General features: G+C 50.8%; 5 protein-coding genes across 5 annotated transcripts; 3 read left to right on the top strand and 2 right to left on the bottom strand.

Annotated features, from left to right (window-relative positions):
* The first annotated feature begins 73 nt into the window (after positions 1-73).
* Positions 74-2,543, top strand: BO94DRAFT_534652 (polynucleotide adenylyltransferase). The gene is made up of 8 exons (XM_025611598.1): positions 74-431; positions 490-638; positions 696-1,070; positions 1,117-1,328; positions 1,378-1,984; positions 2,028-2,142; positions 2,192-2,306; positions 2,443-2,543. Exons 1-8 carry the CDS (start codon positions 283-285, stop codon positions 2,509-2,511), a joined length of 1,791 nt encoding a protein of 596 aa, XP_025468109.1. The 5' UTR covers positions 74-282; the 3' UTR covers positions 2,512-2,543.
* Positions 2,544-3,445: 902 nt separating this feature from the next.
* BO94DRAFT_623822 (lysine-ketoglutarate reductase/saccharopine dehydrogenase) lies at positions 3,446-5,839 on the top strand (the record flags this gene model as incomplete). The annotated part of the gene is made up of 2 exons (XM_025617174.1): positions 3,446-3,536; positions 4,471-5,839. The coding sequence occupies 2 exons, from the start codon at positions 3,446-3,448 to the stop codon at positions 5,769-5,771; spliced, it is 1,392 nt and encodes a 463-aa protein (XP_025468110.1). The 3' UTR covers positions 5,772-5,839.
* A 138-nt stretch (positions 5,840-5,977) lies between these two features.
* Positions 5,978-6,841, bottom strand: BO94DRAFT_545832 (uncharacterized protein; the record flags this gene model as incomplete). Its single annotated transcript, XM_025613261.1, has 3 exons — positions 5,978-6,374; positions 6,419-6,589; positions 6,642-6,841. 3 exons carry the CDS (start codon positions 6,839-6,841, stop codon positions 5,978-5,980), a joined length of 768 nt encoding a protein of 255 aa, XP_025468111.1.
* A 2,186-nt stretch (positions 6,842-9,027) lies between these two features.
* On the bottom strand, positions 9,028-10,436 carry BO94DRAFT_534657 (putative mitochondrial phosphate carrier protein (Mir1)). The gene is made up of 3 exons (XM_025611599.1): positions 10,214-10,436; positions 9,672-10,091; positions 9,028-9,622 (listed from the first exon to the last, which is right to left on the bottom strand). Exons 1-3 carry the CDS (start codon positions 10,351-10,353, stop codon positions 9,238-9,240), a joined length of 945 nt encoding a protein of 314 aa, XP_025468112.1. The 5' UTR covers positions 10,354-10,436; the 3' UTR covers positions 9,028-9,237.
* A 1,043-nt stretch (positions 10,437-11,479) lies between these two features.
* On the top strand, positions 11,480-13,748 carry BO94DRAFT_574771 (alpha-amylase). Its single transcript, XM_025615037.1, has 8 exons — positions 11,480-11,749; positions 11,804-12,211; positions 12,262-12,851; positions 12,901-12,924; positions 12,976-12,996; positions 13,044-13,266; positions 13,324-13,576; positions 13,643-13,748. Exons 1-8 carry the CDS (start codon positions 11,680-11,682, stop codon positions 13,665-13,667), a joined length of 1,614 nt encoding a protein of 537 aa, XP_025468113.1. The 5' UTR covers positions 11,480-11,679; the 3' UTR covers positions 13,668-13,748.
* The last annotated feature ends 636 nt before the right edge of the window (positions 13,749-14,384 follow it).

A 14,384-nucleotide genomic window follows, 5' to 3' on the forward strand; every position in this document is an offset into this window, starting at 1 on the left:
ATGTGCTGAGTCAGCTGCGCGCACCTTTCCTCTTTTCGGCCGGCGACGCCTCCTCATTTCCAACCCCGATCGATCAAGCTGCTCTGCATTCCCCTTCGCCCTTCTTGCTTTCTCTTTCCATTTCGTTACTTTGAGTTCACCGGCCAGATATCTCCTTTGTCTGCCCATATCCTAATTCTTTTCACTAGTCGTTCTTTTGTCTCTCCTTCCTGTGCCTAGCCGCTTGTTGGTAGACGGCGCAATCGCATGCTTCTGCAATACTCTATCTAGTTGAGATTCAAGATGGCGGCACCACCAGTTCGGCAGTGGGGAGTCACTCCTCCCATCTCCACCGTTTTGCCGACCTCGGACGAGCTCGCAGCAAATGACGACCTTATCACCGAGTTGAAGGTTCAGAATAATTTCGAAAGCCCTGCGGAGACGGACCGAAGGTAAGAGTTCGATGAGTGTTGGTTGATCGGGTGGGCGCTAAGTTCAACTGCGCATTAGGCAACAAGTGCTGCAGCTCATCCAGCGTGTCACCCTCGAATTTGTCAAGACCGTCAGTCGGAAGAAAGGACTCTCTCCAGCAGCTGTGGAGGCGGCTGGAGGGAAGATCTTTACGTATGGGAGTTATCGCCTGGGTGTTTATGGGCCGGGTGAGTTGGATTAATCTGCAACGAGCGGGTCACGGTATTGATTTGTGTTGTTTACAGGATCGGATATTGATACCTTGGTCGTTGGCCCGAAGCATGTCGTAATTGACGATTTCTTTTCCGACTTCCCACCAATTCTTGAGAAAATGGCTCCCCCGGGCGCTATTGAAAAGATGACTCCGGTTCCAGATGCCTACGTTCCGATCATCAAGCTCGAGTTGTCTGGCATCAGTATCGATTTGATCTTTGCTCGTTTGATCATACCTGCGATTCCAATCAACCTGGATCTCAAGAATAATGATTACTTGCGGGGACTCGATGAGAGGGAGGTCCGATCGCTCAACGGCACTCGTGTGACCGATGAGATTTTGGAGCTTGTGCCCCAGCAGAAGACGTTCCGGTTGGCCCTGCGTGCCATCAAACTTTGGGCCCAACGTACGTGCCTCCATGTCCGTGAACGGGTCGTGCTAAGTCATAACAGGTCGAGCGATTTACTCGAACATTGTGGGTTTCCCGGGTGGTGTAGCTTGGGCTATGTTGGTCGCAAGAGTGTGTCAATTGTACCCCCAGGCAACCGGCTCGGTGATCGTCGGCAAGTTCTTCCGGATCATGAATAAGTGGGCATGGCCTCAGCCGGTTTTGTTGAAGCCGATTGAAGATGGACCTCTTCAGATGAAGGTCTGGAATCCCAAGGTAGGCACGATCGTTCATCAGATGTTTGGCACAGCATTAATCGGTATAGATCTACCACGGCGATCGATTCCACCTGATGCCCATCATCACTCCGGCCTATCCCTCCATGTGCGCGACACACAACGTCTCCATGTCCACCAAGGCCGTTATCCTTCGTGAACTTCAGCGCGGTGGAGACATTGTGGACAAGATCTTCTTGAAACAGCTGCGCTGGGAGGATCTGTTTGCGCGACACACCTTCTTCACACGCGACTACAAATACTACCTCAGCATCACCGCATCCAGCCGAACCAAGGAGGCAGAGTCGGTGTGGTCTGGTCTGGTTGAATCTAAGATCAGACATCTTGTTGGGGCCTTGGATCGGAAAGCAACGATCGCGGTTGCTCATCCCTTCCCCAAGGGCTTCGAGAGGGTCCATCTGGTCTCTTCCGAGAATGAGATCGAGGCCGTCAAGTCTGGGTCCACCAAATACCAGGACAAAGGAACAAAAACTGAGACGACCGATGAAACGAAGGACGCAGCTCATGAGGCTGCGGCGCTGAATGGGGCCGAGAACACTGATGTCGCAGCAGCCGAGAACAAGCCCGCCGATGACACTCATGTCATGTACACGACGACCTACTACATCGGCCTGGAACTCAAGCCACTCGAGCCAGGTAAGCGGCACCATCCTCCCATATGATTCCACTGACTTTTTAGGTGCCTCCCGGTCGCTGGATATCTCGACCGACGCCCAGATCTTCAAATCGACGTGTACTTCGTGGGCAGGATACCAGCCTGGGATCAATGATCTGGCGATCACCCATGTCCGCAAGTAAGTGGCATGTACCCTGCCTCATGATGGTCATTAACATTCGTCTCAGCTTCGACCTGCCGGACGATGTTTTCCAAGCGGGAGAGACTCGCCCGACCCGCCCGAAGAAGAAGATCGTCAAGAAAGCCGAGGTCGGCCAGAAACGCGGAATCGAATCCTTGGACGTAAGTGCACGCAAGAAGCCAAAGTAGCTTACGAGCAGCGAACCGGCTACCATACGGCAATCGAATCCTCGCCCGTCGCCCAGTGCTCGAGCGTTTCTAGATGTGTGGGTATGACTGATATCGACTGTTTGTGCAGGACCCTTCCCACCCGGCGGCGAAACGCCAGGTCACCAACGGAATCACCAACACCGCGATGCCCGCCTGAACCGTGTCTGAACCGAATCGATACCCTTTTTTCGCGCCGGGGCAGGCCCCCTATGCAGTCCGAGAGACACCACCACCCTCACAGTATCCGGGTTTGAATCCAACCCATCCCATTAATTGGATGAACATACATTAATGATTGAGCAAATATTCCCAGCTGACTCTGACCATATTGCAGTTGATCTGGTGTGCATCGCATTTGCGGTCAGCTCGAGAACTGGGTCAGACGGACAAGGTTGGTTTCTCTTATCTTCGTTGTTCCTCCTTTTTCCCCTTACCAGTCGTGTTCTCTTTTGTGTTGTTGCCAGGTATGCTAGAACGGCGCTGCCGTGGATCCGGTGTAAGACCCAGGTGACCACTATAGCTGAAAGGTCCTGGAAGCAGATGGTCTGCAGCTGTACATAAGGTCGTTGCTTTGACTTAGGTCTAGTTGAATGAAGGTACACGTTTTGTGGCCTACGGGTCACTGATTGCAGATCTATACATTTCTTGGCGTAGCCATCTAGCTCCGTATTCACCAAGTCAATAGCACTCACTCGGATAATCCCCTTCACTAGACCGCAAGGTGAACTCCAACAGACCATCCTGGGAATGCCATCAATCCTAGCTACTACTTACTAGTAATATCATATTCGCCATATCCAAAACCAATTCGTCTTCAGTTCGGAGGAGAGGCTACGGCACCTTTGGTCTGCCCACCACGTGATGACAACCAAAGTAGTCAGCATCATCATCATCACCAGGCTTACGAGCCAGTGTATGTTTGGTCTCATGCAGACACTGGCTACCGTCTGATCACCATATGAACCCTCCATACTCCACCCACCTACAACGGCTACGCGCTGCCCGGGTCCTAAATCATCGGTTTACCACCAGCTTTCGCGCCGCATTGGGGCCGGATAAGCAGGCAATGATCAACTGGAGACTCGAATGCTATGACTGGGAACTCGATCAACTTCTGGAATACATATGGCCAGTTCGACGCTGCAACCTTGCGCGCTCTTCATGCTGACCTGCCTTCTGGGGGTGGGAACAATCACCAACCTCTCCGCCCCGGTCCATGCGCCCCCCCCCCCCCCAGCACCAATGGCAGTTTACCCAGGAGGTGTGCATGTCTGGGGGATCGGACAGAAATGCAATGACTGCCTGTACCGGCAGCAGATATTTCGAGACAAGGGCATATCTATAAAGCTCACTCAAAGAGGTTTGTTTCAGTGTCATGCATCAGGTAGGAAGCATCCCAAGAACATATCTAGTACACGCCAGTCACCTCAACCGCCTGGACCTCTCATAATCCATCATGCATGTGTAAGGGAAATAGAAGACAGACTGGTATGTTTGAGCCGTATTGATTTTCCAGTCATGTAGCGACGATTAGAGAGGTGTCTGCCAATTATTTACGAAGACTATGTATGCTTGCGTTGATGCAGCAGCATTATTTACATCATTTCAGAGCACCTTTCCAAACGTTAATACAAATGCAAACTTGCAAAGAGATAAGACTCCCTAATCAATATCAGACAGAGACTAAGGCAAGCCCGTCACGTCACATTCGAGTAAAATACCCCGTACTACTATCCGTATATGTCACCATCATCTACTCCGTCAGGTCAGTGAGTCATGACCAATGGTTACTATCAATCAATAATACTATCCACATTCTTTCTCTTCCTCTTCCTCTTCCTCTTCCTCTTCCTCTTCCACTGTCTACTTCTACTTCTACTTCTACTTCTACTTCTACTTCTACTTCTACTTCTACTTCTACTTCTACTTCTACTTCTACTTCTACTTCTACTTCCACTTCCACTTCCACTCTCCAGAAAGACCTTCAACCCAACCCCCAAATCAACTAAACCATACTATTACTATCAAGACCACCACCAACTATGCCCCCCATCCCTTCCCCCCCAACGCGCCCTCCTCCTCGGCTCCGGCTTCGTCTGCACTCCCACCATCTAAGCCCTCACCACCGCCCAACGCCTCGCCTCCAACCACCCCAACACGACCGCCGTCGCCCTCACCCTCCCCGACGACGCCGACGTCCTCTCCACCGCAATATCCAACACAGACATTATCATCTCCCTCCTGCCCTACGTCTACCACCCCACAATCATCCAAGCCGCCATCACCCACCACAAACCCGTCGTCACGACAAGCTACATCTCCCCCTCTCTCTGGGCCCTCCATGACCAAGCCCGCGCCGCTGGCATAACAGTTCTGAATGAAATCGGCCTCGGCCCGGGAATCGACCATCTGTATGCCATGAAAACCATCCACGAGGTTCATTCCTCCGGTGGGAAGGTGAGGTCGTTTGAGAGTTGGTGTGGGGCGGTTCCTGCCCCTGAGAATGCGGATAATCCATTGGGGTATAAGTTCTCGTGGAGTCCTAGGGGGGTTTTGTTGGCGTTGTTGAATGAGGGGCGGTGGTATTGGGAGAATAAGGTGGGGGTGCGGGAGAGGGAGTTGATGAGGAGTGCGAGGGTTGTGGATGTGGATGGGTTTGGGCTTGGGGAGGTTTTGCAGGGTGTGGAAATGGTGGGGTTACCGAATCGGAATGCAACTGGGTTTAGAGATTTTTATGGAATCCCGGAGGCGAGGGATGTGTTTAGGGGGACGTTGAGATATAAGGGATTTCCGGGGGTGGTGGGGGCGTTGGTTGAGATTGGGTATTTTGGGATAGAGGAGATCCCAGTGTTGAGAGATGATGACGAGGGGATAAGTTGGTTGGAGCTGACGGGGTTGTTGGTGGGGATTTGTATGGAGGAGCGTACGGATGAGGTGGTGAGGGACGCGGTGGTGAGAACGGTGGCGTGTTTTATTGATGATGAGGAGGAGGTTGAGCGGGTGGTCAAGGGCTTGGAGTGGATTGGCTTGTTTGATGCTGAGACCGTGGTGGATGGACGTGGCACGCCGCTGGATACGCTGTGTGCCCTGTTGGAGCGCCGCATGGCTTATGAACCTGGGGAGAGGGATATGATTATTTTGCAGCATGTGTTTGGGATTGAGCGTGCGGATGGGTCGATGGAGAAGAGGACCAGTACTCTGGTCGAGTATGGGGAGCCTCTTGCTGAAGAATCGCGCAGTGCCATCGCTAAGCTGGTGGGTTTGCCGTGTGCCGTGGGCGTGTTGGCTGTGTTGGAGGGTCGTATCTCGCAGAAGGGAATGGTGGCGCCGTGGTCAACGCCGGAGATTGCAGCCTTGTTGCGGGAGGAGCTGAAAGGGCAGTTTGGCATTGAGTTGGAGGAGAGGGTGGTTGGATAGGATGTCTGTTGGGTTTGGGTCATGTTCAAAGGTGTCTCTGTAGGATCAAATGTGGATTAGTCTACGACAGACAGGCTCGATTTTAATACGATGCAGAAGCATTCATTTCTGGACACATTAGTTTCATTAAGCTGAGTAGTCTATTAAGTTGCACCTGCATCGAACAGAATGATTAGTATAAGTGCCATGGCGCATGGCAGAAGATATTAGGCAGGCGTCCATCGGTTAGAATATCCTTCATCTCGACGCGCAGGGGTAAATGTATCCCAGCCTTTGCCTGGGTTAATGTGCTCAGGAGCACTGACCCGGAATGTCTTCTGGATGACTCTCGGACTGGGCCCCTTGGAACTATGATCTAAAAGTCGCTGCAGCTGTTGCCGCTGCATTTCCTCCTCGGTCAACGGACTCTGATGCTTCCCCGTTCGGGTCACCACATAATTGTCTCCAACATAGCTCCACAAGGTTCCCATGGTTGAAAGGAATGCGAATGCGCTCGGAAGACTCAGACTGACGATCTCCAGGGTGCCCAGGGGGTGCAAGTTGCGGTAGAGGACGTTGAGCAGGACGTTTAGTAGGGCGAGGAGATTGGATGCGATGCATGGTCTGGAAGGTTAGTCGATAAGCTTCGAACATGTGGAAGGACGTACAAAAATAGCGAGTGTAGCAAGTATGCCCGCTCATGTCCTTGGAAGCAGACCAACATGAGGGATGTCACGTATCCGATCGCAATCAAGACCGAGGCGGCAATTATTGTGGACGTTTTGTCGACATGCGATTGTTTTTCTTCATTGCCAAATGCCAGGGGCATTACTAGGAAGCTGTAGAACTGTTCAGTCAGACGTCACTTTGCAACGGAATCGTAGTACATACCCCGCAAGCACCATGTACGATGAACAAGCCGCGAGGAACTTCCAAAATGCGCTCACGGTCTCCTGGTCGGTCTGCCGCTCCTGCTGTTGTTCCGGCGATGGAGAGTAGAATCCGTTATATTGGGGAGAGAGCGTGGAGTTGGACTCCCATCCGTATGTAGTCGATGATGCCGTCGAGGCGACAGTATATGCCGTTGCCATGGTCGCACGAGTCACGACAGATCCCACAGACGCGTGAACATGGAGGATGTCGTATAATTATTAGACGTCTACAGCTAGCGACAGCAAGTCGCAGCACTGAGAAACTAATGACAGCAACCGCAAATTGAGGGTGATGTGGGCAGGCGAGTCATATTAAAGTGTTTGTGATAAGCAAGGGTGGAATGTGTGGACTGTGGAGGTCATGGTGGTACGAGTCCTCGACAGCGCGCAGACTGGGAACCAGAAAAAGGAGACAAATATAGAACGGGTGATCATGCAGCAACCCGCATCACCATCACCATTGAACACACGCCGGTGGCTGATGGTCTGCAGCGCTGGGGAATTGGACGAATGGCATGAGGCCGTTGATCTTCGCGCTTGTTTAGTAGCGTCCGGCTTCATTTCCTGGCACGAGGAGTTCTTGCGCGACGATCATCCTCGCTCAGCCACAGATATCATGCAGACCAACATTCCTCAAGTGTGAAAGCTCGATAATCGTGTTTGAATAACGTCCATATCTTTTTGGGTTCTTTCCCACGGTGTGCTTCGTCCTAGGAATGGCAGATGTCCACGAGGTTGAGACCGCTAGACGTGACTTGGCGCCTAGATACGACTATTGTTTAGCAGAGACTTTTGCTCCACTGACTAGCTGATTAGATTAGTGACGAAATTACTCAGTGGACAGGACGGGTAGGGTACAATCAAATTGTGGCCGTTGGCCACGGCTTAATGGCTAAAACAGGGTGTAGACCGCCCCCTGGTGCCACTGGTCGTAACAGGATCATTTCTCCCGGCTCGATTGAATGCGGAAGCCATGCGGGGGTATATTTGCTCAGCGCGCGTCTGTACTTGAATCGGGTATGAAACATCGTATGGCAGGTGCCTGGAGTAAACTTGGGGGCCATCCATGCCGTTGCTGACCGACCACTGAAGCACAGGCCCCTGGCGCATAAAACAAGCGGCTTGATCGCAACAGCTATCTTGGCTGCTAGGTCTGTTCCAATGGTGAAAATGGGTTCGATTCGCTGTCGATGAGAACTGTCATCCTTGCCAGACAATGCTATTCCCTATAGGCGTCCACACCACAGATGGTCATTCAATTTATCCACATGGACACGGCGGTAACAGGGGAAATATCACACAGCCTTTCGCTGGCTTTGATCTGCTGGACATGACGCACAGCGAGCATTCACTCTGACACTTACAGCTCATTGGTGGTTAAGGGCGATCAGGTCTAATGTCCGTGGAGGCAGAGACACTTTTTGGAAGCCATCGTGGCTCGAAGACAAGGGGAGAACATCTGACACGCTCGAATCATGTCCCATCAGCTCGTTCAGTGCCCGCTGGTCTAGTCAGCTTTTTGAATGCAATGGACTCGGATTCTCACCGCAGGCATCGCAAAGATATCGGCATCTGCACTCTAACCAGCCCTGTATCTTAAATGTTCCCTCAGCTAGATGCTTGTTTCTCATGCGGTGCTGCTATGATGCCATGGGACCAAGTTATTGTGGGTTACCGGGTGGTCTTTGCTGCCTTTACGATCGCAACCAGTCTGCCATGACTAGTGTCCAGATCTTCTCACAATTGCCATCCCATGTATACGGCCATAGCTGTCGGCCTGATCACCTATACCTTATCCTATCAAGGCTAGTGGCGCAGCACGGCCTTCGCGATGGATACTCTTCGTCGCTTGGTTCTGGTGGGACTTCACCAACACGATCGAATGAGACAGACGTACTATACTCCCTATGCTGCCGATCATTAGATTCTGCTAGTCAACAGCCTCTACCTGGCCACTGCTCTCCATCCTGACCTCCTAAGTAAAACAAGAGACGTCTTTTCATTAAAAATGAACTTTCCAGGTGTGATCCCCGTCACTTATGTTGTCCTTGCCATAACGATATCTTCTTACTGCAAGAAGACAACGATCTCTGACTGTCAACCAGGTAGTGTAGTTCAGTTGGGTCTTCCAGTTGCGACTCTAAGATATCATAATATGGAGGAATATAGTGTTGGGAACGATTTTGTGCATTGCGCCTGATGCCACTTTCTTTAGATGGGCAAGTAGAGATGTGGTCTGTTTAGTAGGATTATGACGTATGTGATTTTGTGGTGGGTGAAAGGTTGTACATATGGGTGTTTGTTATGTTTGGTGTTCTTGAGGCTGATTGAGGCTGAAATGAACTACACGTTTTATAACTTCATATCGCTACTATAAAGACCAAGCATTGAGTGATATAGATCGTAAACGAGGATATCATATTTTCCCCATCTACCACACTGCATCTGGTGTCAAGACTCTTCTTTCTAACAGAAAAATCTATTGAAAACAATGTATACGCAACGCAAATCTAGTGAGCATTATAATACACCAAAGCAGTCACATAAATTCACGTCTATTTGGAGATCTCCACACCGCCGGTGGCACCGAGGACTCTCTTGATGTCACCATAGATGGCGAACTGACCAGCGGTCAGAGTACCAACCATGAAGAGACGAGCACCGATACCAGCGTAAGAGCCCTTGAAGCCGAGCTCCTTACCGATCTTGATAAGACGGGTGACAGTACCCTCACCAGGAGCACCAGGGGTCTTGTTGATCTTGGAGAGCATGGTGTCAGCGGGCTGGGAGACGAGGGCAGCAGCGAAACCGGCAATGAGACCAGAGCCAAGGTTGATAGCAGTCTTGGTACCATCGCTGGCAGTGTTCTTGTCAACGAAACCGTAGATAGCCTCAGCAGCCTTCTCGAAAACGACGAACTTGGCCATGGTGTAAGGAACCCTGGATTGGATTAGCATGGTTCATACGGTTCAGAAACTAGGGAACTTACTGCTTGAAGAGGATAGGACCGAAACCAGAGTAGAAAGCACCGACACCCTCGTTCTTGAGGATCTTACCGAAACCGCTCAGAAGACCGGAAGCAAAGGTAGGCTGGGAGACAAGACGGATACGGGTGGCCTCAAGAGGGCAGAGAGCGATATCAGCGAAGAATTCGGCGGTGGCGGAGGAAGCAAGGTAGACAGCGGTTCTGTTGTTGGAGGCAGTCTCAAGACCGAGCTGGTTGATCCACTGCTGCTTGAAGAACTCGTAACCACCGAACTTGAAAGCACCCTGGAGGAAGTAGCCGGCGGCGGTAGGACCGAAACCAGTGAGGAGAGCGCCAGCACCCTCGTTGGCAATGACCTGCTTGAAGCCACCGATCATACCACGGTTGTAGGTGACGGGGTCAAGCTGCATTCTGGTCTTGACGCTGCAAGACGAAAAAAAAGCGCGTCAGCATCGGCCTGAGGGTTGGTGTAGAACGACAATCGAGCGCACCCCAGGCGGAACAAGGCGCGGTCGAAAGGACGAAGGCGACATGGTCCGACTTACACATCGACAGGAGTGAGAGCTCCGTGAGTGACGGAGCAGCAGACAGCACCAGCGAAGGCGAATCTGGAGTACAGCTGAAGACCGCTGAGCTGGGGAGCAGCGGGGGCGGCAGGCGCCTCCACCTTAGCGTTGGCGGACATTATGTGTGTAGGTGTATATGAATAACAAAAAAAGGGAAGAGAGGAGTGTGGAGATGAGGAGGGGGGAGGGAAAGCGACGCAATTGAAGCTTTGCAGAGTTTGGGAAGGGAAGAAAATGGAGTCCCGGAAGAAGAGGATTTGAAAGGGATGGCCGCCCGCTGCTTTTGGCACTAGCGGCACACCCGGTCCCGAAAACTTTTCGCGGCCAATGCGCGCCTTGCCACGGCCTTAACTCCGATCGTCCGGTCAACCAACCTCCCCAAGAACTCCGTCATCGCCATGACAGTAACTAGGCTATTTCCCTCTTCTTGGACTTGGAGATGTGGATGTGATATGAAGATCGGTCACCTGCGATGTTGACCATTTACCTCCGTCCGATTCGTGCAGGGTTTGAGCCACTTGATCCGGAGATTCCAGTACACTACTATCTCCAATACTCCATGACCTATATATAGCAAACAAGCCCCTCATGACCAGAAAATGCCTACAAGGTCTTGACTCTTGAGGACAGATATCCATCGTCAAGACATGGTTATCTATCGTGGACTGTGTAGTCTACCTCCGTACTGCTGAGGCCTATTAGTGCCAAGCATTGCGACACCGGAAGCCTCAGGCATTGATTCCATTGGGAATGCGCCCGGTGAATCGTCCATCGGCTGCCAGGTCCGTCGGCCTTGGTTCTTGTGGCTGTTGCTGAAACAGCAAAATCAATCTCGCCCCTTCCGAATCATCGCGACAGAGTTGATGGTTTTCTGGTTCGGCAAATCGCAAACCTCTTGAAACCTGTGATGTCCGCCAAGACGCTCCATGACCACTGATTGGTGCAATTTCTCCTTTCGGTCAACGGTAAGCCGCCGGAGATCTGGTCGCTTCAGTAAAGTGGGCTGCGAGCCAAAAAAATCATGCATCGTCATCAAAAAGAGCATACACATCTCGTTGCTTGAATCTGATCCAAGAGTAGCGACACGGTCTATACATATCAGAGAACGATTCACTGGCGCCTGCAGGGAACCCTCCATAAAAATAGAATAACTAGGCACACAGCCCTGCAGATAAGCTTTGTCTATATAAAATACAAACCGCACTAGGGCCAGGGGCTCCATCGCTATTCTTCTGGTCATCATGTCTTGAAAATCATACAAACAGCTCCAGTAATATGACGTGTTTTGCAACATAGACAGTTGACACATCCTACATCTAACCGGCAGTGGACGCGTCTGTTCTCATCAACAAAATCCCTCATAATCCCTGCTGCCGGGAGAAGATAGTCTCGCTCCTCTCTCCCTTCTTGACACATTCCAAACCCATAAGCCATACTATTCCTCCATGCCGTCGCTGCTTTCATGGTGCCAACCTGGGAAGAGAAAGGAGAAGCGGCTATGGAAGGAGATTGAAGGTGAGTCCCTGTAACCCTTGACAGAATCCCGGCTTATGTGTGTACATAATGCAGAAGAAGCTGAGCACTTGGATCAACACCCATCATGGGACGCTCCTGACAATTCGTTGATGCTCCAAGCTTTTGAATGGCACGTGCCGGCTGACCAAGGCCATTGGCGTCGTCTCCAACATGCTTTGCCTGGCTTCAAAGCTATCGGGGTCGATAATATCTGGATTCCACCCGCGAGCAAAGGCATGGAGCCATGCGGCAATGGCTATGATAGTTACGACCTGTATGACCTGGGAGAGTTCGAACAAAAAGGATCCTGCGCTACAAAATGGGGCACTAAGGAAGAACTCCAATCCCTAGCAGCTCGGGCCCAAGATCTCGGGATAGGCATCTATTGCGATGCTGTCCTCAATCACAAAGCCGGAGCAGATTACACGGAGCGCTTTCCAGCAGTCAAAGTTGACCCACAGGGTATGAATTCCTTCATTGATTGCAGAGTCCTTGTTGACTTCTAGTCCTAGAGCGTAATACGGAGATATCCTCTCCCGAAGAGATCGAGGGCTGGGTGGGATTCAACTTCCCCGGGCGCGGTGACCGGTATAGTTCGATGAAGTACAACTGTCAGCACTTCAGTGGTGTCGACTGGGATCAAATCCGTCAAAGGAAGGGAGTGTACAAAATCGAAGGGCATAATTGGGCAAAAGATGTTGCCAGTGAGAATGGCAATTACGACTATCTCATGTTTGCAGACTTGGACTACTCCAACGCCGAAGTGCGGAATGATGTGTTAAACTGGGGTGAGTGGATAAACACCCAGTTGCCTCTAAGTGGTATGCGGCTGGATGCGGTCAAACATTATTCGGTTGGTTTTCAAAAGGAGTTCATTGATCGTCTTCGAGCAACTGTCGGACCAGACTACTTCATAGTGGGCGAATACTGGAGATACGAGGCCAGGCCGCTCCTTGATTACTTGAAGCAGATGGACTACAAGTTATCTTTATTCGATTCAGCCTTGGTTAGACGCTTGTCAATGATCTCGCAAGTAGAAGGAGCCGACCTTCGCAACATTTTTAATAACACGTTGGTTCAGCTACGGCCTAAGAATGCTGTGGTAAGTTGTACTAGAACCCTAGTTGTTTCTGTTACTGATGACTAGGAAGACGTTTGTTGCCAATCATGACACTGTAAGTGATATCATGCCGCACTGTATTTCATTGTGTTAATATTATCTCAAGCAACCAGGGCAGGCCCTTGCGGTAAGGAATAACCCACCTATGTGAGTGACATAACTAAGAAACACCAGACACCAGTTGCTTCGCGCTTCAAACCTCTTGCGTACGCTCTGATCCTGCTTGGTGATAAGGGTCAGCCGTGTGTATTTTATGGAGATCTCTATGGTCTCCAAACTGACGTCAAAGATCCGATGACTCCCTCCTGCAAGGGAAAGCTTCCCAAACTCACACAGGCCCGAAAGCTGTATGCATATGGCTTGCAACGAGACTACTTTGATAAAGCGAACTGCATCGGTTAGTTTCTTATTTACCCTGAAAAGCGTATAATCCCGCATGTGCTGACAAGGATAGGTTTTGTTCGTTACGGCAACCGTCGACATCCGTCTGGTCTTGTGTGCATAATGAGCAATGCCGGCCCATCAAGAAAGCGAATGTATGTCGGTCGACGACACGCCACAGAGCAATGGACCGATATCCTGCAGTGGTGTCCCCAAACTGTTGTGATTGACAAAAAGGGCTACGGAGAATTTCCGGTGAGCGCAATGAGTGTGAGTGTATGGGTGAATTCTTCGGCAGCAGGAAGAGATAGCCTCCAGTATCAATTGTATGTGTTGCTTCCTTGTTCAATCGATGTTTTGGGTACAAGCATGCTAACATATTATCCGAACAGCGACAACGATATATATAAATACTAGCTATGTGATAAAAAAGACGGAGAGAAGGCTATAAAGGACAACATTTTCAGAAATATTGGGGTATTTTTAATCGGATGTCGGGCTAGGATCTATCATTCAATCGGACATTTCGTATCAGACCAAGAGTGGTGTATCAAAGCACCCAAAACCTTTGACCACACTCACTAGACAACCGAGGAGATCCCAAATATCGTACAAAGTCGAGCTGGAGTTGCAATTCGCATCCAGTCCAATCTCGACATGAACTCTGGAGCATAAAGTCCGAGCGGAACATCCCAGCAGTAATATCCTGCATGTATCCGTCCGCCTGCTTGACCTTTTCGTGAACATCCCATGGGTTTGCAACAAAGGGGTCGACGGGGAACAGGTCTTTGGTTGTGCCATAGATCCACTGCTCGTCCGCGAGGGCACACTACAATTTATTGTGGAAGCTCTGCATCTTCCATACACAGTCAATGTGCGTTTGAGGTAACAGCGAGGGTAAGATGGTGGCCGCAACATGTAGCACAAAACGCAGTGAGCCGTTTGCGTCCGGATGTGCTTGAGGAGGGAGCCATGGTTGACTTGCCAATCCTAAATCTGAAGACCAGCCAGAGACCCTGCTCCTCGGGGTATCTCGGGTTGATTCATGGATTCTGCTGTGGCCGTTGACACTTTTAGTGCCTCCAGTATTGGAATGAGCCACCCTATGACAGCTAGGCTGCTGCACTGTCTCGG

The sequence above is a fragment of the Aspergillus sclerotioniger genome, assembly GCF_003184525.1.
Source record: "Aspergillus sclerotioniger CBS 115572 chromosome Unknown BO94scaffold_12, whole genome shotgun sequence".
Taxonomy (NCBI): Eukaryota; Fungi; Ascomycota; class Eurotiomycetes; order Eurotiales; family Aspergillaceae; genus Aspergillus; species Aspergillus sclerotioniger.